Here is a 25,142-nt window from a genome sequence, read left to right on the forward strand (position 1 = left end):
GGGGGCTACTCTTCATTGAGGTGCACGGGCTTCTTACTGCGGTGGGGCTTCTCTTGTTGTGGAGCATGGGCTATAGGCGTGTGGGCTCAGTAGTTGTGGTGCACGGGCTTAGTTGCTCCACGGCATGTGGGATCTTCCCGGGCCAGGGATTGAACCTGTGTCCCCTGCATTGGCAGGCAGATTCTTAACCACTGCACCACCAGGGAAGACCTAAAAGGGTGACTTTTACAGCATATCTGGATATTAAAAATAGCTCTGTTCTTCCCACTTATTCTCATAGAAGTCTTGGATTGGATGGTAAGAGTGAACGAGATGGCAAGTCTTGAGGTATTTTTGCCAAAATGATAAACTGACCACAAATGTTGGAGAATCAGTGCTTTGTTATAGAGAGTAAAAATGACCTGGAATAATGACTCTTTGTAAGGTCCTGTGGGTTGTTTTCTGATATTCCAGTAATAACTAATAAATGGATAGCACTTTACAGTGTAAAAAGCGCTTCTGACATACAGTATTCTAAACTCACAACCCTCTCTGGTGAGGTAAGTGTCAGCCTTCCCTTTGTGTGGTGGTTCCATTTAAAAACTATTTGTATTAATATCGATTCTGGAGATTCCACATTGTCTGCTGTATCTTCGCAAAGGCAGCATAAAACCCATGCCAGTGACGTTGTCACCGGAATGGTGTTGGGAGGTACTTAGGAAACAGGAAAAGCCTGTGGAAGATGACTTGTCTTAGCAACTTTCTAGTGAGATCTGAGAAATGCTGGCTCTGAGGATCACGGGCGGTTTGGGCAGTCTCAGGAGTGGTGTGGACGAGGACAGTCCTCGTGCACTCCGTAACGATCCCCTGTAGGCCTCTGCTAGGAGCTGCTACTGTAAACCTTAGTCACATCTTGCCTCCCCTTGACCTTGGAGGGTCTACAGTTTAGAATCATGTAATGAAACTAAGCCGTGTGTTTTCCAAAATTTCCTATGATTTGACTTTTCGGAATTCTCTTCTTTTCCCTATTGCAGATCTTAAACTACAGTTTTATTGTTTATGTCCCTATATAATAACCCAAAGTTCTGTCATTTATAGAATGTATAAAGGTCTTAAAAGATGGTAGGAGAAGAAAGTAGGTAAGGGTCTGTGGTTATGATGTGAACAGCCTTGAGGAGATTGTATTTGCTAGCCTCTCCGTGAAATCTACCACAAAGGCTTTAATGGGGTCTCCAAGAAGGACCCATGGATGAAACCCTGGAAAAGCTAAGACTGTTGGCTAATGTCCCCTAACCTCTCTGGGGAAAGTGATTTATGGGCTCTATTCAGCTGGGGCCACTACCTAAGGGTACTGGAAAGATAATAGTAAGGAAGGGGAAAGGGAGTGATGAGGAAATAAAAACCAGAAATCAAAGACAACTTTCACCTCCAGTGGGGTCTTAGATCCCCCTGAGGCCCAGTCAACACATTTGGGGTTGTTTATCTTGAGAGGGGGTTTTACCGTCTGTGTTTTTCTTCCAATCTTCCAATCATGAAGGGCGTGTAAGGTGCTGCATGCAGGAGTGTGTGTGTGAGCACGCACACAGACACACACAGAGTGAGCCCGTTGCTCCGCACTTGAGATGCCGCCTATGGCTAAAAAGACCTTCCGCCTACCACCTACACTGGATTTTTAGACATACACGACATGCAGGGGCTGGACCTCTCCAAAGTCCCTTCTGCTAACACTTCACCCCCTCTCCACCCCCACCCAACAGCCCTGCAGACAGCTGCCCCTAAGAGCAAGGCAGCAGGAGAAGCTGGTGGACCTGCGCGTCTGCAGACATTCGAGTGCCCCAGTGCCAGCCCTGCTCCAGCTTCTTCTGTCTGAAGACTCTGCACACAGAAGATGGAAGCGGCAGGAACTTGGTTCTGTCCTCTTATTTTCCCCTCAATTTAAAACATTGTCAATCCTCCAGGATAGCTGACCATTGTGTTGATTCTTCAACAGCTTTCTTGCCATATTCAAGAAAATCTTGGGTTTTACGTTTAATGGCAGTAGTGTATTTCTTGAGGCTCTTTTCTTCCACCCGGATTATCACACAGATTACTCTGACAGCGGACCCTGAAGGCCCGTCAGAGCCCAAAAGCAGACCCCAGGCCAGGCGACAGGCTCTGAAGATGCTGCCCTGGGTACTTTCCTCTCCTCCTCCGCCGATAGACGGGTCCTTTGGATTTCACTAGGTTTCCACACTGGCTCCACTGCCACAGCCGTGACTCCCTTTTGTCACATCCACCTATCCTTTTAACTCTTCACATTTGTGTACTTCCTCTGCTCTTATTTACTTCATGTTTGTTTTTAGATTAACTCACATTTTATTCTTATTTTAAGTGGAAACTTTTGGAAGCAGCCTAAGTGTCTTTTGACAGATGAATGGATACAGAAATTTTGGTACATATAAACCACTGAATATTATTCAGCCGTAAAAAAGGAGGAAATCTTGCCATTTGCAACAACATGGATGGACCTCGAGGGCATTATGCTAAGTGAAATAAGCCAGAGAAAGACTAATACCATATGATCTCACTTATATGTGGAAATAAAAAAAAAATCAAGCTCATAGAAACAGAGGACAGATTGGTGGTTGCTGGGTTGTGAGGGGTTGGGTAGGTGAAAATCAGTGAAGGGGGTCAAAAGGTACAAACTTGCAGTTATAAAATAAATAAGTCCTGGGAATAGAATGTACAGCATGAGGAATATAGTTAATGATACTGTATTGCGTATTTGAAAGTTGTTGAGAGAACAGGTCTTTTTTTTTGGTATGAAGTGTTTTTTTTTTTTTGAAGTAAAATTGATTTACAGTGTTGTGTTAGTTTCAGGTATACAGCAAAGTGATTCAGTCATACGTACATATATATCTATTTTTTCAGATTCCTTTCCATTATAGGTCATTACAAAATATTGAGTAGAGTTCCCTGTGCTATACTGTAGGTCCTTGTTGGTTATCTAATGTATATATAGTAGTGTGTATGTGTTAATCCCAAACTCCTAATTTATCCCTCCGAGAGAATAGGTCTTAAAAGTTCTCATCACAAGGAAAAAATGAGTAACTGTGGTGAAGGATGCTAACTAGACTTTTGTGGTGATCATTTTGCAATATATACAAATATGGAATCATTGTGGTGTATACCTGAAACTAATATAATGTTATATGTCAATTATAATCTCTATAAACACAATGTACAAAATCTGCGACTTTCTCTCAGATGGTTCAGCCATAAAATAAAACATCTATGTGTGTATGTCCAAAAAAAAAAGAGGAGACCCTACTGTACAAGTGAGAAAAGAGCATAACTTGTATATTGTGTTATCACAATAAAATGATAACATCCAAGACGGCTACTCAACACAGGGTAGGTAAAGTGTCACAGAGGGGTTAAAGGCTGGTAAGCACCAAACTGAGGCTTCGTCCTTGAGATGACACTTTATTACCATACGGCGCAATTTTAGTTGATGCCCTGTCATATACCACCTAAAGCATCCAGGCATCTCTCGCTGTGAAAAACATTAGGGTGCTAATGCCTCCTACTTAAATATCTAGATCCCACCTAGAGAGGTCGTGCTTGAATCTATGAGATTTCCAAACCTCATAGGTTCAGGACTACCCTGGTGGTGCAGTGGTTAAGAACCCACCTGCCAATGTAGGGGACACGGATTCGATCCCTGACCCGGAAAGATCCCACATGCTGCGGAGCAGCTAAGCCTATGCGCCGCAACTACTGAGCCTGCTCTCTGGAGCCCGCCAGCCATGACTGCTGAGCCTGCACGCCACAACTACTGAAGCCCACGTGCCTAGAGCCCATGCTCCGCAACAAGAGAAGCCACCGCAATGAGAAGTCCGCTCACTGCAACAAAGAGTAGCCCCTGCTCACCCAACTAGAGAAAGCCCCCGCGCATCAACGAAGACCCAATGCAGCCAAAAAATAAATAAATAAATTTATTTTAAAAAAACCTCATAGGTTCAAATAATAAGATTACAAATGACTAAATAATGTAACAAAGGTGGAACTGCCCAGCAGAGTGTGGCACGTAATAATCTCACAATAAATTCTGACTGAATTTTTATGTGCAAACTATGAAATACTATGTAAATGAGGTGATTATTATCGTAGCATGCGTGGGTTGATAAAATGACAGTCCCTGATGGAATGGGGCTGGTCAACCTGGAAGAGAGAAGAAAGTGGCCATGGTCAACTCAGGAAATCCCTAGGAAACTAGATGTGGATTTGAAGTGTCCAAAAGGAAGAAAGGAGGAAGCACAGAAAAGATCGAATTCACCACTCACTTCAGTTTGGTCCAGAGCTGTCTTTGAATTCTGTGCCACTCAAAGCAGACTTCATTTTGGATAAATCTTCAGCACCAGTAACTTTTAGAGTCAGTTGTAGTCCCCAGAGAACTTTTATTGCATTAAATGAGGAAACCAACCGCTAAATAAAGGGAAAAATTACTACCAATCATTCTTCAAATGCAAGAGAAATACTATGATTGCTTATTCATGTGTCCAAAATATTTTCTTTACTTGTAATAAATAAGTGTAGAAAAAAAATTTCTTTTTTTTAAATTAATTAATTTATTTTTGTCTTTGCTGGGTCTTCATTGCTGTGTGTGCAGGCTTTCTCTAGTTGCGGCGAGCAGGGGCTACTCTTTGTTGCGGTGCACAGGCTTCTCATTGTCGTGGCTTCTCTTGTTGCGGAGCACGGGCTCCAGGTGTGCAGGCTTCAGTAGTTGCAGCACGTGGGCTCAGTAGTTGTGGCTCACGTGCTCTAGAGTTCAGGCTCAGTAGTTGTGGCGAGCAGGCTTAGTTGCTCCGCGGCATGTGGGATCTTCTGGGACCAGGGCTCGAACCCGTGTTCCCTGCATTGGCAGGCAGATTCTTAACCACTGCGTCACCGGGGAAGCCCTAGAAAAAGAATTTCATGACATGTGTTAGGCTAACAGAAATTGATCTTAATCACAGTTTACCTTGGTAAAACAGTGTGGAATTTGCAAAGCATTTTCATATATTATAACTATTTGGCCTTCACCACAGACCTTTGAATATCCAAAGCTTCTTTTCTTTAATATCTATTTGGTATAACACTTCATAGGTATAGATTTCATGCTCCTCGAAATCCTATTACCTGCCTTTATGTTTTTGCTATGGGTTGAGGGGAAATTATAAGAAACTTTGTGTATCAGTTTCTCCATCGGCAATTTGGGGAACCGCAATGTGCATAAAAGATAATCAAGATAATTTTGGTGAGTGAATGTTTTATAAGGTAATCTATCGAAATGCAAACTGAATTTGGAATTGTAACTCAGTTCTACAGACCATTGCACTGTGGGTGCTGCCCCCGAGCCGGGACTTCGGTGCTGATGGGAAAGATAACTCTCTGAGCTCAGAAGGACAGTGCAGGCTCTGCCAGCTCGTACAATCTGCAGCTTTCTGGCCAGGATTGCAGGAGCGCGGCTTCTGCATCTGCCAAGGCAGAAAGAACAAGAGGCTGAGCAGATGAGAGTCAGGAAAGAAGAGGCCTCCCTGTTACCTGAGGTTGCACTGGCTTGGGCTTGTCCAGAAGCTATTTCCCCCGTCAAAGTCACTTTGAGAGCACTGACCATACCAGAATAATCAGCATTCTCGGTGGCTGGCTGGAGGGTGAGTCAGGATCCTAAATTCTGGCTGCAGCGCTGGGGAAAATGGCAGCATCGTGAAGAAAGTACGTCCTGAAGTCAGCAGCTTCCGAGGGTCGAAATGCTGAGAAGCATGGGTTTGTGATGCAATAACGCGTCTGAATGCCTCCTCTGAATGAGGCAAAGGGTTTGTTAAAAGCAAACGTAAGAAAAAAAAAAAAAAAAAGCAAACGTAAGGATGCCTGGCGTTTGCCCTGCAGCAGGCAGAGGCTTTGATGCTGTCTGGCTGGCATCCTGCATGCCACCATTAAAACATATAGTTGGCATATAACAGAGGCAAAGGTGGTTCTACAGAGCGTTGGGGAGAGGGCAGCCGTCTCCGCAAACGCAGTGTGGGCAGCCTGAATGAAACCCCTCTGTCCCTTCATCCAAATGCAAGTTTCAGAAATTCTTTATCAATTCCGACTCTTTACATCACTTTGAGAAACAGTTATCACTAAACCATCAATGAGCCCAACATCGTATAACTGACAAAGGATTGGTGTCCAGAACATATAAAGAACTCTTTCAAGTCAGTAGGAAAATGGTAAACAACAAAATAGAAAAAACGAGCAACTCAGCCTTTCTCACAAGAGGAAACTTGAATGGCCTACAAATGTATGAAGTATGTTCAACCTCACTGTGATGTGGGAAAAAGACAAGATACCGGGTGGAAACATGTGCACACAAAAACCTTTACACAAATGTGCACAGCAGCTTTATTTGTAATGCTTGAAGATTGTGTAACCAGGTAGGGCAGGTGGTCTCTGGAGAAAGAGAACCAGGCATGGCTTTCTTGACATAAGAGAAGCCATTTTGGGTCTAAGCCATGTTGGTATCGAAGCCTGGCCACAGTGCTTGCCCTTGAACAGGTCTCAGTAATTAAGGATCTTAAGGGAAGTGAGGGAATGCAAGAATAAAGGAAAAGCAGTCAAGAAACAATAGTTCAGCAATAAAATAGAGTCCTAGTTCCTCCTCAAGAGTTATACATGACATACATGTCTTTGAGTTCTGCAGGAACTCAGCGTTGCAGCCGTTCAGTCTCTTGAGCGCAGAGATGGATGCACAGACCTGTGCATGAGACACACTTGTATAGAACTAAACAACACACACACAGAGTACTAGTAAAATTGAGGACGGCTGAACAGAATCAGTGGGCAGTATCGACTTCAATATCCTGATTGTGACATTGTATTATGCAAGATGTTACTATTGGGGGAAGTCGGGTGAAGAGTACATCTGATCTCTCTGTATTATTTCTTTCAACTACACGTGAATCTACAGTTATCTCAATAGAAGCAAACAAACAAGAGAGACCCCATGTTTCACCCATCAGATAGGCAAAAATTAAATCATCTCACAGTATAAAACGTTGGCAAAGATTTGAGAAACATGGCACCCTTAGCCACTGCAGCTGGGAGTATACTTTGGTATGGCCACTTTGAGAGTCACATGGCAGGCAACCAGTGAAACGTAAAATACAGCCTGTTCACTGCCAGCACCTCTCCTCTGGGTTTGTATACCGTAGAGAAACTCTCCCACATGTGCCTGAGGAGACCTGTACACAGGAGTGCTTATTACAACATTATATAATAGCAAAAGAGTGGAAATAACATAAATACCCTCCATTAGGGAAATGGATATGGAAATGGATAAATAAAATATAGTATATCTATAATACACAGCAGTAAAAAATAATGAACTAGAAAAGAATACAGATATATGTGTGTATATACATTTATATGGATAGACAGATCTCAGAAACATAATACCAAATTAAAAAAGCAAGATAAAGATAGATATTTATTCATTCAGCAACTATTTGAGTGCCTTTCATGTATAGGGAGCCATTCTAGGAGCTGGAAGTATAGCAGAAAACAGACAAAGCAAGACAAAGTCCCTGCCTTGCAGCTCTTAGGTTCTTGTAAGGGAACACAAACAAGTAAGCAGATAGATATGATACTATGTATGTATTGTTTGACATATATAAACCATATATAAAAATTATATAAACCTATATTTATATAATTAAATTATTCATATTATAGATTATATATAAATTTTATATAATTTATACATATGGTAATATATAAGTTACAGAATATATAATACAATATAATATTATAAATTTTACATATTTATAAAAATTTTATACTTAGTCTGCCCAAGTTTATACATTTAATGTATGCATACATTTATTTATGTAATATAAAAAATGGACCAGAAGGATATATACCATTTGCATGATATTGGGAGGAAGAGAAAGAAGTGGGACTTGGGGTGGGGATGGTTAAAGGGAACATTAGCTGTAACTGTAATATTTAATTACCTAAAAGCTATTCTTCAGCCAGGTATAAATTCAGACATTCTCTTTTGTAGTTATAATACATAATTGGAGGACATTTTCATAGTCCTTATGAAAATGTAGAGTCTAAAGTTTATGTTTGTTAAATTGAAGTCTGAGTATATTTCTCAAGATTGAGAAATTGATTATTGATTCATCCTTGCCAAACTCATAAGTTACTAATTTATAAACTAGAATGGCCATTTGTGTAAATTTCCACAGAAAAGGGCTGGAGACACAATGAAGAAATGTATAGTATTAGATTTGGGCCCTCCTTTTCTTACCTCCACGGCAGTTAACTGGACTAATCAGGGCACAAGCACAGCTAACAGCCCTTATGACATGTGGGTGGCACCTGTTTTCATATTAAAAACATCAGTTTTTTTTTCACATTAAAAAAATGTATTGAAGTATAGTTGATTTATAATGTGTTAATTTCTACTGTACAGAAAAGTGTTTCTGTTGTGTATATGTGTGTGTGTGTGCGTGTGTGTGTGTGTATATATATATATATATATATATATACACACACACACATTCTTTTCCATTATAGTTTATCACAGGATATTGAATATAGTTTCCCGTGCTGTATAGGAGGACCTTGTTCTTTATCCATTCTATCTATACCAGTTTGCTGCTAATCCCAAACTCCCAATGCATCCCTCCCCCTTGGCAACCACAAGTCTATTCTCTATCTGAGTCTATTTCTGTTTTGTACATAAGTTCATTTGTGTCATATTTTAGATTCCACATATAAATGATATCATATGGTATTTCTTTCTCTTTCTGACTTACTTCACGTATATGATAATCTCTAGGTCCAGTCATGTTGCTCCAAATGGCATTATTTCTTTCTTTTTTATGGCTGAAGAAACATCAGTTCTTTTTAGCACTTGTAGGAACTCTGTGCAACTCTATAGGTCTTCTTTAAATTTAAATTTAAAATGAGACTAAAATGAGACTAAATACTATGAGATTAGACTAAATGTCCTTCTAGGTTTTAGATCCTAATTCACCCAATTATATAATAGTTCTTTTAAAATTTAATCTTTAAAAATCAATTACATTATGTTTATAGATTATGAGGGCTACATGATCCAATTTTACACTGTATAATGCTCTCTCAAAACACAACGTAAGGCATCTTGTAAAATACTCTTTGGGAACAATTTAAACACACCATTATCTTGCTATTCACTACTATTTCAACGTTTAAATAAAGTAGATGCTTGACATGAAATTACTTTAAAACATATATATATATATTTATTTATTTGGCTGCACTGAGTCTTAGTTGCAACACGAGGGATCTTCGTTGCGGCATGCGGGCTGTTAGTTGTGGCATGCGGGATCTTTTAGTTGCGGCATGTAGGATCTAATTCCCTGACCAGGGATCGAACCCGGGCCCCCTGCATTAGGAGCACGGAGTCTTAACCACTGGACCACCAGGGAAGTCCCGAAAGTACTTTTTTAAAATGAATGCATCTACTTTTCTATTAATAAAAAAAAGATGGGTGGTTTTATTTTGAAACTTTTTTTTTTTAACATCTTTATTGGAGTATAATTGCTTTACAATGGTATGTTAGCTTCAGCTTCACAACAAAATGAATCAGTTATATACATACATATATTCCCATATCTCTTCCCGCTTGCGTCTCCCTCCCTCCCACCCTCCCTATCCCACCCCTCCAGGCGGTCACAAAGCACCGAGCTGATCTCCCTGTGCTATGCGGCTGCTTCCCACTAGCTATTTACCTTACGTTTGGTAGTGTATATATGTCCATGCCTCTTTATCGCTTTGTCACCGTTTACCCTTCCCCCTCCCCATAACCTCAAGTCCATTCTCTAGTAAGTCTGTGTCTTTATTCCTGTTTCACCCCTAGGTTTTTCATGACATTTTTTTTTAATTCCATATATATGTGTTAGCATACGGTATTTGTCTCTCTCTTTCTGACTTACTTCACTCTGTATGACAGACTCTAGGTCTATCCACCTCATTACAAATAGCTCAATTTCGTCTCTTTTTATGGCTGAGTAATATTCCATTGTATATATGTGCCACATCTTCTTTATCCATTCATCCGATGATGGACACTTAGGTTGTTTCCATCTCCGGGCTATTGTAAATAGAGCTGCAATGAACATTTTGGTACATGACTCTTTTTTTTTTTTTTTTTTTTTTTTATTTATTTATTTATTTATTTTTTTTTTTTTTTATTTTTTTACATCTTTATTGGGGTATAATTGCTTTACAATGGTGTGTTAGTTTCTGTTTTATAACAAAGTGAATCAGTCATACATAAACATATGTTCCCATATGTCTTCCCATGACTCTTTTTGAATTATGGTTTTCTCAGGGTATATGCCCAGTAGTGGGATTGCTGGGTCATATGGTAGTTCTATTTGTAGCTTTTTAAGGAACCTCCATACTGTTCTCCACAGTGGCTGTATCAATCTACATTCCCACCAACAGTGTAAGAGGGTTCCCTTTTCTCCACACCCTCTCCAGCATTTATTGTTTCTAGATTTTTTGATGATGGCCATTCTGACTGGTGTGAGATGATATCTCATTGTAGTTTTGATTTGCATTTCTCTCATGATTAGTGATGTTGAGCATTCTTTCATGTGTTTGTTGGCACTCTGTATATCTTCTTTGGAGTATTTTGAAACTTTTAAACTATTTGCAGATAAAGTTTTTCTTTTACCAGTTAGTTTGCAGAAGTAGAGATAGTTTCAACATAAGGTCACAGAGGAGGAAGCCAACCAATGGAAAGCTCACTAAATGATTAGTCAGTGTTTCATACTTTCCTTGTCATCAGCTATCCTTCCCCACTCTGTCACTTTAAGGAGTCAATGGGAAATTGCAGGATTCAGTCTCAATAACTACTGGGAGGCTGGAAGCTTTGTGTGAAGCACTTCAGCCGCCCTTGTTTGAAGACTGCCCAGTCATTTATTTACTGTCTGACCTTGGGCAGATTACTTAAATTCTCTGGACCTATTTCCCCATAGGGATAAGAAAAGTACTTATCTCATAGGGGTTTTGTGAAAACTTACAAAGAGGTTATAAACAATGCCTGGTGTATAGTAAGCACTCAGTAGATAATGATAATAACAATAATGATGGATAATATTTATAGTAATTACTTTATGCCAGGCACTGTAACAAGAACTCTCTCTATATTACCTATTAGCTATTTTTTTTAAGGGAATTCCTTTATTTTTATTATTTATTTATTTAGTTTTGGCTGTGTTGGGTCTTCGTTTCTGTGCAAGGGCTTTCTCTAGTCGCGGCAAGCAGGGCCCACTCTTCATCACAGTGCACAGGCCTCTCACTACCGCACCGCTCTTATTGCGGAGCACAGGCTCCAGATGCACAGGCTCAGTAGTTGTGGCTCACGGGCCTAGTTGCTCCGCGGCATGTGGGATCTTCCCAGACCAGGGCTTGAACCCATGTCCCCTGCATCGGCAGGCAGATTCTCAACCACTGCGCCACCAGGGAAGCCCACCTATTAGCTATTATTAGTACTGCATAACTACTTCCTATTTCAGGATTTAGCTTAGTAAGCTATGTTTCTGCTTTAGAAGCCGACATGAGAGGTGGAAACAATTTATCCTCCTTAACCTTAGTTGCATACTTTCCAAGCAAAGTCAGAGACTATTTCCCTGTTGGCATGGAAGGGTTTAGAAGGATATACACAGTATCATCTCCATTTAACAGCACGATCTAAGGCCTGTGCTGGACAGTCAGGCCTTTTAGGCAGAAATTAGGAGTCGGCAGATATTGCTGCTCAACTGGCACTCATTTGAAAGAATCCTGAATCATGCTGAATCACAGCATTTTAGCTGGTCCTTTGAGGACACTGAATACTTCTTTTGGCCCGTGTCATCCTGCAAGATCTTCAAGGGCATGGTCTGTGTCTTGACTCACCTTTGTAACCCCTGCAATGCTGCGCACAATACCCTGGGTTAGACTGAACATTGGAGGGCAGGAGGGGATAAATACATCTCCAGGGGAGGGAAACATAATAGGAGCCTCTTCCTTCAAATACACTTGGCAGCTTATCTTTTGAGTGGGGTGGCCCTTTCCCTTTATTTTCAAACATCGCTAGTGAAACAGGTGTACCGAGGCACATATCCACGCAACACGAGTCACTGTAGTTCAGCTCCATCCCAGACCTTCTCTGGGTCAGTCAGAATGCCTCATGACCAGACTGACTCTATTAATAATAGTCATTACGGAAAGCTGGACGCCAGGTCGAGAGTAGTCATTGCGGAAAGCTGGACGCCAGGTAGAGAAAAGCCATTAGCTGTTCCTCCCAGAGCCAAACAGCAAAGACCGCATTATGTTTCCATTCCTCTACTTAAGTCTTTTAAACCTATAGAAGAACATTATGTCTAATATCTTTATTTCACACCCACCTTATTTTATTATTATTTTTTTATTTTTATTTTTTTGCGGTATGCAGGCCTCTCACTGCTGTGGCCTCTCCCATTGCGGAGCACAGGCTCTGGACACACAGGCTCAGCGGCCATGGCTCACGGGCCCAGCTGCTCCGCGGCATGTGGGATCTTCCTGGACTGGGGCACGAACCCGTGTCCCCTGCATCGGCAGGTGGACTCTCAACCACTGCGCCACCAGGGAAGCCCCACCCACCTTTTTTTTTTTAAAGTGTTTTTTTAAATATTAGGAACATTCAGTCCCTGCGTCTATAATGAATAGCAGATATTTTATGTAGCACTGTGGTTGGAATGGTAAACAAAAATCAAGTCAGAAAATATTAATTTATGGTTCCTACGACAATTTTAATTCATCCTCCTGGTGTGGCGTGGAGGCACCCAGGCTGGACTTCCTACATAGACTCTTGTGTTGCACTGACTCACTGTTAGGGCTTAGGAAATCGCTAGTTGTGTCTGCAATTATCACACTACGCCTTACCTCAAGATATTATAAAGATTCAGCAGTTAGGGAGGGGAAGTCCATGAAGCTGTATAAGCTTCTTGGTAATAAAACTATGTAAGCACAAAATACCATTTTATTATTGGTCACTCTCGTGTTGTAACTTAATGCATAAAGTGCCAGGCAACTCAGTCTTATTGGAAATGGGGACTTTTCATACTTAATTTTAAAATATTTTTACTTTAAATTGCCTTGATTAACAACAGTTAAAAAAAAAATCATTGGCCCTTAAAATAGTCCATCCACTCTGATAATTGCTACCCTCTCTTGAGCACTACGTTGAACACAATCTGCTAAATGCTTTACAATAATTAAGTGATTTGAATCAGGTTTAACCCTGACTCTCAGCATCTGAGCTCTTAACCACTCTGCTATACTACCTCCTCACAACATGATTTAAGAAGCCATACAGCCTTGCGACTAGGATTCAAATGAGGTGAAACCGGGGGCAAATGAATAGCTCAAGTCTACACAGCCACCTGCGGAACTAACGCTGCAAACAAGGTCTGATCACCCCAGTTTTAACATCTTAATAACAAAAGATAGGAGCGCTTACTTTCCAAGTGTAAGTCATTCAAAGAATGAAAAATACACTCCTGGCATGCATCAGCCAACATGGGCCGCAGACTAACCTCAAGAGCACGCCAAGTTTAGTATGAGACTGAAGTGATTTTAGGGCCTTTTAGGGCTCAAGAGACTGGGGACTCTTACTTTTTTTTTAATTTTATGTTTTAAATGCCATTCCCAAATGGGACACAAAATTCTGTAACTTCTGAGTTTACCACTGAATAGTTTGACTTTACTCCTCCATGACAGAATATCTATGCTATATATACAATGTCTTTTGGAGAAAATCTAAAGGCTTTTCGGGACCGTGACAGCCCAGGCCGGGTGGCCCTCCTGTCGCAGGGAACGTCACTCATCACATGCTCCTCCGGTGACAAGGGTGTTGGGACCGAGGTCGCGGGCCGTCCTTCCACCCCCGCCCGCTCCCCAGTGAGGGACTTTTATTTGAAAGGGGGTGTTATCAGTCCTGCAAGTGGGAGCTGCGAGGCCTCCGGGGCTCTGCCTGGGCCGCAGAAAAACCCAAACGAATCTCAGGCCCACGCAGCCACGGCCACCTGCGTGACTGGGCAGTCCGACTTCCCCAAACCGAGAGGCCCCGGAAGTGGGGCCGGGCTCCTGCAGGGTCCGCGGGCACACGCTTTCTGGAGTCCGCCACCGGGAGGAGTCCTCCCGGCCCCACGCGCACCACAGCCGCCTCCCTGAGACCCCATCTCGGCGCCCCTCGGCGCTGCTGCCAGAACGGTCGCTGAGCCAGGATGCCGACATCCCCGATCCAGAGAAGCCGGCTCTCGGGGCGGGAAGGCCTCGCGCGGGGCACGGCGGGAAGGGCCGCGCGCTCAGGGGAAGAGGCCCGCCCGACGCGCCGCGTCGGGCGGGGCGGCCCTCCCCACAGGCGGCCCTAATTGGACGGCCGAGCCCCGCGCGCTGATTGGCTGCGTGGGCGAGGCGGAGGAGAGCCGTGCGCAACGGCGTATGTGGGGCCGTGTGCAGACCCGCGTGTGGCGCAGGCGAGGACCCTGAAAATAAACAGCCGCTGCCTCGCGAGCCGCCTTCTCGGCCTGCGTCCGAGTCTCCGCCGCTGCGGGCCCCTCCGACGCCGAAGGTGAGGCCGCGAGCATGCCGGGGGCCGCGGTGCGGGGGCCGCGGGCGAAGGGTTGGGAGCAGGGAGGCGGCGATGGCGGCCGCACTCCGGCCTGCGCCGCTGCTGCGTCAGGCGGGAAACGGGCCGCCACCGCCCGGCCCCGGACTGCGCCCCGCGGCCGGCCGCCCTCCCGCCCTGCCTGCCGCCCGGGACGCGGGGCCGCCGCAATCGGGCCGCCGGTCCCAGGCCGCAGCCTCGCCGCGGACGAGGCCGCGCGTCCTTGGGGCCGAGGCGGGGGCTCCGGGGTCGCGGAACGTAGGGCGGGGGTGGATTTGGCGGGAACGTGCGAGGAGGGGGCCGTGTGTGGGGGAGGGCCCTGGAGCAGCGGGGGGCACGGGGGCTGGGCCTGGCGCGGGCCATGTGCCAGGGGCTGTGTGGGCTTAGCTGGGGCCTTGGAGAAGTCCTCCGTTTAGGATGGGGGGACACCCCGCCGGAAGGCCCGTGTGGCTTCGGGACTCGCTCTGCCTACTTCCCGATAGCTTCTCGCTTCTTGAATTTTTATCGTCATTGACATGCTAAGTTACTTGTTTTACGGTGCAGTTCGGGAAGGGGCAGATAAGGCCCAATTTTCTTGAGTCAACACTAATTTAAGTTACGGAGGCTTTTGAAAAACCCCGTTATCAGAAAAAAGCATGAATTTGTCAAACTTCCAAAATCATGGCAGCAGTAGTAACCTTTGCATCATCTCTTGGACAGGTGAAACGAATACAGTTTAATCTAAAAACGAGGCGAGAAAATTAATTAGCCAACCTCCATTTGGATTTTCCAAACGTGGAAACCTATTTTAGAATGGCATAATGGCCCACATTTGGGTTTGGGTGTTGATTTTATTATGGGTAAAGCTTGTGCTTGTTGCCACATGTTAACCACATGGCCGCAGCCACAGGGCACTTCCAAAGGAAGTGACTACATCTGGTTTTAGGGGTCTTAGGAAAAGAAAACATTGCTCAGTTTTCATCTGTGACTTCAGATAGTGTGTTTCAGGCATTATTCAGAAGGATCCACAGAAAGGGTAGGGTAAAGAAGCCAAGAGTCGGGATTAGTTTTTTTTTCTTTTCAGGAGGATTAATTTACGTTCTCATCTTGTACCCCCAAATGACAAGCTTTTAAAAACAGGTTTTTCCCTTTTTCCTATTGTTTGACGCAGTTTGGGGAGAGAAACATAACCAGTTAATTTCTGCATCAGTGAATTAACCTTAATTTAAATTAAGAACTTTGTTATTCGTTTGCTCAAGCCCTATAAGTTGAGTGTAAGGTTTTGAGGTTCTAAAGAGATGGGTGAAAAGAAGTTCCTACCTCTTAGGCTTTTTTTTTCCCCTCTGCAAAGCAGTTATTTTCAAATGCTTCTTAAAAATTACTGTGATAGAGGCTTAATCAGACACCTACGAAGTGCCTCTACATAGTTTCACGCTGTTTTTAGTTTGTTGAGCCTGATTCTTGTCTACAAGGAGCTCTCTGTACTGGAATATAAAAGGAATAATTTATTAGGTTCCCAAGGGCTGAATTAAGGACTTAAAATTTTTCCAAATCGCACCTCTTGGCAACAGTATTTGAAAAAAGCTAACAGTATATATTTATGTACTTATCTAATATGTCACAGATAAATTGGGTACGTTTTTCTCAGCAACCAAAGGTCCACATTCCTTTTCATATTGATAAGCTAGGTATTTCATACGTGCAGTCTCTTTAAAATATTTTGAGCCAAATCAGTGGAAAACTTAAGGGGCATTTATTACACTTGTATTTGAACATCTGGAACAGGCCGAATGCTATCTTTTTTAAGGTATTATAAGTGAGTTTTGTAATACAGTTTTGTGATCGGATTCTTTTTACCTTTCTTAAAACCTAATTGAAGTCTCTGGTACCTAAATGGAGGCTTAAGATGGGTACTTAAAGGCAGTAGAACCACAGTTTGACTAATTGGAATGATTGGTCTGTTGTCTAAACGCTTGACCACAAGAGAGATTTTGCTTTTTTTTTTTTCTTCCCCTTGCAGGAGTGAGAGTTTCTTTTAAGAATTGCTGGCTTCTTTCCTCTTCCTAGCCTTCTGACAGTAAGTGGAGAGCAGAAGACTGATGCCAAGGCATCCTGGCCTGCTCTGTGGAGAACACTCTTTCTGTACTGTCTCATTTAATAGAACTCTTATTCTGGCAGTGTCAGATGCTGCTGCAGTAAGGGCATGCTGTTGAGAGGTTCACAGTAAAGTGTACACCATTTTCATGTTGTAAAAAACTGCTGGAATAATAAAATGGAGCTTGTGGCTACCAGCATTCACGTTGTGAGTGGATGGGCTGTGTTAATCAGGACAGAGTGCAGTATGGTGGTCACCTGGAGTTGCTCCATAATTGCAGATGAGGGTGTTAACTAGTGAAGTCAGGTTGCCAGTCTTTGGTCTGTGGTGACACTCCTAAGTTCTGCCTCAGGAAAAAGGTTAAAATCTAAAGTGGCTTTAAATTCATTCATGGGTGTGGATTTTTAGAAACGTATCGATTCTAGTTTTATTTTGACTTCTCTAAATTGGTGTGCTTTTCTGATAGCATTTTCATGTACAGTATCACTTAAACCTAACAAAAGCCTCTGCAGAGGACTTGGAGCCAACTGTTGAAATCCTGACTCTAGAACTTTCTGATTCGCTTCTCGGCCTTTTGGCTAAGATCAAGTGTAGAACTTTCTGTAGGGCTAGCCAAAAAGTTCTAGAAATAAGATGTTATGGGAAAACCCGAGCGAACTTTGTGGCCAACCCAGTAGTTGTATAGCTTTGGGAAGTCATTTGGTCTCAGATCCTCAGTTTCTTTATTGTAAAATGGGGACAAGAATACATGACTAGCAAGGTTGTAGGGATTACAGATAATGTGTTTATCAATCCTTGACTTACAGTAGGTATTCAGCTACTGATTAAAACCCTTCAGAGCAGGCAGAAATGGGTGTGAGTAGCATTGCTCCCAGGACTGTACTCTGTTCTACAGTATTCTGGCCAGAACGCAGGTAGTGCACAGTATAACTTGCTTCCTTCCATTCTATCTGTGGTTTATCTTTACTTCAACAGTTGGAAGTGTTTCAGTACCATGTTGGAACTCTGAACCAACTTATTAGGGTGTAAAAATGGGTGAGTGCATTCAAGGGGCAGAAGCTCCACTGTGGTCTCAGTGCAGTTTAGGTCAACGTGGATGAGTCGGGTAACCGTGAGTTTGGGGAAGGTGACTGGAGACACAGCAAATGTGAGTCGATGTGGCTGTGTTAGGAAAACAATCAAACCCGATCCTTATCAACTGCTTTATGGCACGCTCCCCACTCCCGCCTTGCCTGTTGCTACTTATTTTAAATGTATTTATCGAGTCATGGTCTCTTAGTCGTCGGAACGCATTGTTAGTCTTGACCGTATGCCGTTAAGTTTTAAGTAGTTTACTGGTTTTGTTCTTAGTGTCAAAAATATGGCAGAATTACATTCACGAAGACATTTGTATTACCATTTGCGTTTTGGTACCAATTCCAGGATTTAAGCCTTAAAGCCTAGACGAGTGCAGTATCTGTAAAAAAGAGGCCTCATAGCTTGGCTTACACGGCCTCACAAGTGCGTCTTTGCAAACCGTATCTTGACTGCCTTACTCCTCCTGCTGCCTGGCATGCCTTGTGCTCCTACCACATCTCTACATGTGATTTATGTCAGTGAAAATTCAATACACAGCAATCGAAATGGAAACAGATCCTGATTTCTGTTGTTGAAAATGTGAAGTCATTAGGAATTCACCCTTTTTCTTGTCTTACAGGAATTCACCCTTTTTCTTGTCTTACCTCTAATCCATTCCCCTCAGGAAGTAGATTTTATGAGATGGGAAGCTTGAGTATAAGCAGAGTTGGGCCCATTTCAAGCCTGCTGTGTAGGTTGGTTTTGTTTGTTTGTTTGTTTTGGCTGTGTCGTGCGGCTTGCAGGATGGATGCCCAGAATCCTAACCACTAGGCCACCAGGGAATTCCCTGAACTGAGTGCTCATCTATCTGTCTACAATCCAACTTAACTGGGAGAAGAGTGGAAAGGCAGGAATAAATGTGAGCAGTGTACATATATCCATACGTTTTTTAAAATTGAGCACCTGTTAAGCACAAGGCACCTGGTAGTAATCTCGTTACAGATCAGTTTTATCTTCCTCAAGACAGGAGAGGGGTCAAGTGTCTTGAGGTAACGCAGCAAGTGGTTAAGCTCGGTTAAGTGGTTAGCCCTATAGTCCCCAAGTCTTTTTATACTGTGTGAGGATACATGGGTGTAGATACAGAAATGATTTTTAGCAGCAAAAGGAAGAAAAATATGCTCTCCTACTGCCTGGCAACAGTGAAAATACGGTATTTGTTTTTTAAATTCGTATATATGTTTTGTAGCATTCCATAAAATGTTGCTGAGACTCTGGATGGCAAATTAGGGGTCCTGGCTCAGTTGCTGATTTTAGTGACCAGGAGTAAAAATTTCTCAGTTACATGTGGGGATTTTACTAGACAATCTGAAATACATACTGAATTTAGAGTGATTGTACTCAATCCTTATTGAGTATGTAGTTGAAAATACATCGTTAACTTTTTTTTTTTTTTGGGGGGGGGGCGATGCTACACGGCTTGTGAGATCTTAGTTCGAACCCGGGCCCCGGCAGTGAAAGCGCTGAGTCCTAACCACTGGACCGCCAGGGAATTCTCAGCATCACTACTTTAAATTAATGGTGCAGCAGCTCTTGTGATAGCAAGAATTCAGGTGTTTTATTGTCAGTATTTTCTGGATTGGATCGGGTCTGTACCAGAAGCACAATTGGTTTCATTCAGCAAATGACTATTGGTGCCCCCCCCCAAAAAAAAAACCAACAACAACAACCCAGCGGTTAAAAATACTGTTATACTGCTACTAAAAGGATAATTGTATGGGGTATTATGATTCAAAGGTGAATTACTTGGTGTCTGCTCTGAAGGAATATGATAAAAAGCAAAATGGTAGTGCAGAGAGTGCCCTGGGTCTTACTAGGGATTAAGGATAGCTCCAGGCTGGGTGGTGTGGTCAGGTTCTTTTATAGAGTTGGCCCTGGAAGGCTGCAAAAGGTTGTGACAAGCGGGAGAGGCGGGGGCAGGGCAGGGCAGTGCTGCACACTCGCAGCCAAGAGCAGTGGGAGTCAGGGAGCCATGATAGGTTTGCAGCTTTGTCTTACCGCCTCTAATTTTCCTAAGGAATAATAGCGTGCCATTCTCTAAAGACCTTAGAACTAAGGACATTTGTATGTAAGATGAGTACCAGGATCAGTAGTGTGCCTTAAAAACATAGTGGGAATCAGTTGGGTTAATGTTACTAAAGAGCTCTCTGTCATAAAGGAGTAAATGTAGACCAGCTGATTGAGGTCGGCTTGGCCAAAGAGAGAAACAGTTCATGGAAAATCCACACTTAGCTTATCAGTTCTTGAGTAGCTAAATTTTTTAAACTAATATTTGTAGGCTAAAAGTAAACGTAAAATTTTAACTGCTGTCTTTATTCAATACACTGACAAACATCTGATGATTCATTGTAACATATTTCCTTTGTACTTTACCATTATGAAACAAGAGGTCCTTTTAAAGCAGCAGTCTAAAAGGGAGGTTGCCCGGAGCTATCATTTCTTTATCTTTGACAATGCATATTGAATATTGGGTTGTCATATTTCTAAAAGATAAGTATCTTATTGAAATAAAAAAATTATAAAATACTCAGAACTTGTCAAATTGCCTGGATTACCTTGTGAAAGGAAGTGATCATTTGTGCAAAGAACTCCTTGGGACCAAGAGTTAATGTGCTCAAATTGGTCCCGAGTAAACAGAAGATGCAAAATGAAAATGGGGTTGAGGGGAGGATGACATACCGTAAGCTGCATTTTTCTGTGATCATTTTATGTGCCATTCGTTTTTTAATCATGAGTATTCTCTCTGGTGGAAACCAGCCCTCCACATAACGTAGAATGCCAGCACCCGTATAAGAAGGCAAATGTAATTTTGCAAGAATACGTTTTTAATCTTCGCTGACTGGTTTCATCTGACTAGAAATGTGCATTATGCATTCAGGCACTTTCCCCTACCCCCTTTTGATAATAAGTTTATATGGCAAGTGGCAAGAGTTGGTAGAAAGATTCCTCTGAAGATTTATCCTGGCTCTGATTGCAGAGAGTTGGGATAGGTAATGAGTTCTTTTCAATATTTGATGATGGAGACTTGAAACTTGAGCATAATTTTTAGTCACTAGATTTCTCTACAACGTGTTTTAAAAACTTTGTTTACCATTGTTTGACACTGGAATTAAGGGTAAAACTGTTTAGCTATGGAAGTGTGGAAATGTAAAGGTTACATTGTTTTTAACTAGTTTGTTTTTTAAAGTCCACTTTACTGGGACTTTGTCCTGCAACATTCCATTCTGTTCTATTCCATTCCATTCTATTCTATTCTAGAAATAGCCCGTGCTTATTTTTAGGTTGTTACATAAGAAGTATAAAATGCATTTGCTTTAGTTGGAGTTTTGCTTTTATTTTGAAACAATACCCAATAAAGGAGTCTACTATGAAATTCCGAGTAACCTTGTTTTAAATGTAAAATTACAGAAAAATTTGGAAATGGGAGAATAGAAGAGGGAAAAAATGGTCCCAGTGTTACTGGCATTTTACTTTGGTGTTCCTCTTTGTCTTTTTTCTAATATTTTTAACATACCCTGCCATCTAGAGACAAAATTGCCTGCATTTCTTCTAACGTGTCTGCTCTAAATACTGAATCACCACGTAGTGCTGTAGTTTAATTAGGCACTGTGTTAGGTGCTAAGGGCGCAGAGGAGAATGTTTCTTCGTGCACTCCCAGAATCCATACTACAGCTCCACTGGGTTATTCCAATTTTATAACCAGTAAATGACTTCCAGTTGCCCACAGTAAAGTTTACTGGCTTGTAACCATGAAAATGTCCATTAAGTTGGACCTGGAATGAGGTATTACTAATTATTTCTAATAATGGATATTCATGGATACTAACCCTGTAAGTCCCGTCATCTCATTAATAATTGGATTAACATGTATGCATAATCTTAATGATTGTAAAGATCACAAGTTTTATGAAAATATGTTTTCAATGTGTTTTTCACTTTTAATATATTTCATAATAGATATATAATGCCTACATATATAGTTATGTGATTGTTTTTCTAACCAATATTTTGGTTAGAAAAAATATATTTTTTTTCTTCAGAATAATTATCCAGAAATACACTAAACGGGGAATAAAAGCTAAAAGTAATTTCAAGTGGTTTAATGTTGTCATTTTTAATGTTTTGAAGATCTGGCTGCAGCCATGAGCAGTAATGAATGCTTCAAGTGTGGACGATCTGGCCACTGGGCCCGGGAATGCCCCACTGGTGGGGGCCGTGGTCGTGGAATGAGAAGCCGTGGCAGAGGTGGTTTTACCTCGGATAGAGGTATTTTTGTCGAATAAAAAATTTCGAAGTACTTCAGTATTCGTAAGTATCAAGACTGGTCTAATTAGCCAAATTCTTTTTGTTTCTGCCCAAAATAGGTTTCCAGTTTGTTTCCTCATCGCTTCCAGACATCTGTTACCGCTGTGGTGAGTCTGGTCACCTTGCCAAGGATTGTGATCTGCAGGAGGATGGTAAGCATTTAACACTTCCTCTCCGTGCGAGCACGCTCTACTGCCTTGGAAGACATTTTCCATCTCTGAGGGTGTGTGCTGTGTGGTTTGACATGTAGCGGCGTCTGTAAGGTTTTATAGTCTTGGTCTGCTTCTTTTCCTTATTGTTGAAGCCTGCTATAACTGCGGCCGGGGAGGTCACATTGCCAAGGACTGCAAGGAGCCCAAGCGGGAGCGAGAGCAGTGCTGCTACAACTGCGGCAAACCCGGCCACCTGGCCCGCGACTGTGACCACGCAGACGAGCAGAAGTGCTATTCTTGCGGAGAGTTCGGACACATTCAGAAAGACTGCACCAAAGTGAAGTGCTATAGGTGAGTTGCTGGCGTGCTGCTGGCGGAGAGGTCATTGCAGGGGCTCCTGGAGAGTGAGTTGACTGTAAATGGGAGGGCCTTGGCGGTAGTACATTCCCTGAGGTGGCTGCGACCGTAGGAGAGGTTTCCGGCCTGCGTAGCCCAACTGTCTGCCTTGGGCAGTGTCCTACCGTGATGCCTGGTGGATTATAGCAGCTGGGCGGCACACAGCACAACTTTGGAATTTTTAATGGTCTCAAAATAAGAATGTTGGGACTTCGCTGACGGTCCAGTGGTCAGGACTCCGTGCGTGCCTCCACTTCAGGGGGCATGGGTCTGGTCCCTGGTCAGGGAACTAAGATTCCGCCTACTGTGCAGGGTGGGCCCCCCCCACCAAAAAAAAAAGTTCTGTTATAATAATTTGGGGTTTTCAGACACTTTGTAGAAAACCGTGTAATTCATACACACAAATCTTTTGTCATGAAACCAGAAGACTCTGCCTGTCTGTGACATATAATAATATGTACACGTGAAAGTGTAAAATTTTATATAAGTTTTGATATGTATATAACAAATCTTAGGGGTTAATTTGTGTGAAAGTATAAAACATTGGCCAGTGTTTTGGTTGTGGTGTTGGTTGGACTCTTATGGCAAAGGTTTTGGTTTTATGCCTTAGGCTGCACAATTGGGTAGCTTCGCTATCAAATTCCTCCTTTTTGGTCTTAGTTTAGGGGATAAGAAGACTTACTGTCCTGAAAACAAAACTGTACTGGTTTATTGTTGCTTTTTGTTCTGCAGCAACTATTGCTTTAGTCCAGTTGGGCATTTTCTGAGCGCTATTATGAAGTTGTTCTACTTTCCTTTCTTTAGGTGTGGCGAGACTGGTCATGTAGCCATCAACTGCAGCAAGACGAGTGAAGTCAACTGTTACCGCTGTGGCGAGTCAGGGCACCTTGCACGGGAGTGCACGATCGAGGCCACGGCTTAATTACTGTCCTCTGTCGCCCCTCCTTTTCTGATTGAATCCTCTTCACTGGCCAAAGGTTGGCAGATAGAGGCTACTCCCAGGCCAGTGAGCTTTACTTGCCGTGTAAAAGGAGGAAAGGGGTGGAAAAAAACCGACTTCCTGCATTTAACTACAAAAAAAAGTTTATGTTTAGTTTGGTAGAGGTGTTACGTATAATGCTTTGTTAAAGAACCCCCTTTCCGCGCCACTGGTGAATAGGGATTGATGAATGGGAAGAGTTGAGTCAGACCAGTAAGCCCATTCTGGGTTTCTCGAATATGTTCCCATGTAGGAGGTAAAAACCAATCCTGGAAGTGTCCATGAGCTCTTCCATAAATAACTTTAATTTTAGCGTAATGACTGCCTTGGATTGTCTGACCTCAGTAGCTGTTAAATAACATCAAGTAACATCTGTATCAGGCCCTACATAGGACATACAGTTGACTGGGAGTAAACAAAATAAAAACCAAACATGCGTGTTAACGGCTGTGCGAGAAAACTTGGGATAAAAGCCTGAACAGGAACAACTTCCCCGCAGCGTTGATGCTGGGTAAACAGATGGCGATGGCAAAGGTGTAGAACACATTTTTTCAAAGACTAAATCTAAAACCCAGAGTAAACATCTATGCTCAGAGCTAGCATAATTTGGAGCTATTCAGGAATTGCAGAGAAATGCATTTTCACAGAAATCAAGATGTTATTTTTGTATACTATATCACTTAGACAACTGTGTTTCATTTGCTGTAATCAGTTTTTAAAAGTCAGATGGAAAAAGCAACTGAAGTCCTAGAAAATAGAAATGTAATTTTAAACTATCCAATAAAGCTGGAGGAGGAAGGGGAGTTTGACTAAAGTTCTTTCTGTTTGTTTCAGATTATCATTAATGTATATAGTGCAAAATGCCATATTAAACAGGGGAATGTGGAGGACTGAAAGCTCACAGTTTGGACTTTTCTTTTTGTACTAAGTCATGTCTTCGGTAATGAAAAATAGCTGTTACAAGGAAGCAGAGGCTTCAGATACTTTGGGGTCAGTTGTTTTGCAGGGATATAGAAAATTTAATTCGTTCTAATCCATTCATTATAATGATGGCCTTTAGCTCTGTGTTCATTCTGAACAGTTCTAATACCATTGCTGTTTTAGCATTTCATATTTTTCCTGGGCTTTACGGGGATCTGAAATGTTGGATTCCTTCTTTTTTTCCTAGGGTCTGAGCTAGAGTTGAGATGGACCTTCGAAGTTACCTGGTTTAATAAACTCACTTTATAGGTGAGTTACTAGAAGCTTAACTTGCTTGAAGGGTGCCTAGAGCCGGGAACTTGAAGTAAGCTTCCTACCCTATGCCCTCTATACTTTTTTGTCATCCCCCCACCCCACCCCACCCCAAACTACATACAGTTAGTGGCACATGCTTCCCCAGGTTAGTTCATTTGTTCCTCCTTCACACCGCCATGTGATTTCACCTTGGATGTATCGTGCATTTTTCAC

The 25,142-nt window shown here is 42.4% G+C and overlaps 1 protein-coding gene and 1 non-coding gene across 9 annotated transcripts in view; one reads left to right on the forward strand and one right to left on the reverse strand.

Moving 5' to 3' along the window:
• Positions 1–24,589, forward strand: part of CNBP (CCHC-type zinc finger nucleic acid binding protein) — a 49,955-nt gene extending 25,366 nt beyond the window's left edge. The window contains exons 1-6 of one of the 8 annotated variants that reach the window (XM_060161028.1): positions 14,521–14,638; positions 16,674–16,730; positions 21,990–22,106; positions 22,226–22,316; positions 22,466–22,669; positions 23,519–24,589. In XM_060161028.1, coding sequence (XP_060017011.1) covers positions 22,004–22,106; positions 22,226–22,316; positions 22,466–22,669; positions 23,519–23,636 — 516 coding nt within the window. In that variant the 5' untranslated portion in view covers positions 14,521–14,638; positions 16,674–16,730; positions 21,990–22,003 and the 3' untranslated portion in view covers positions 23,637–24,589. Of the gene's footprint in view, positions 1–14,480; positions 14,639–16,673; positions 16,731–21,989; positions 22,128–22,225; positions 22,319–22,465; positions 22,670–23,518 lie in introns of those variants that run through there. The other 7 variants (XM_060161023.1, XM_060161025.1, XM_060161022.1 and 4 more) reach the window with 7 other exon arrangements.
• Positions 9,392–9,464, reverse strand: TRNAR-CCU (transfer RNA arginine (anticodon CCU)). Its single transcript has one exon. It is a non-coding gene; the product is annotated as a tRNA-Arg (tRNA).
• Positions 24,590–25,142: the final 553 nt, after the last annotated feature.

This window comes from Lagenorhynchus albirostris, chromosome 10 (genome assembly GCF_949774975.1).
Source record: "Lagenorhynchus albirostris chromosome 10, mLagAlb1.1, whole genome shotgun sequence".
Lineage (NCBI taxonomy): Eukaryota > Metazoa > Chordata > Mammalia > Artiodactyla > Delphinidae > Lagenorhynchus > Lagenorhynchus albirostris.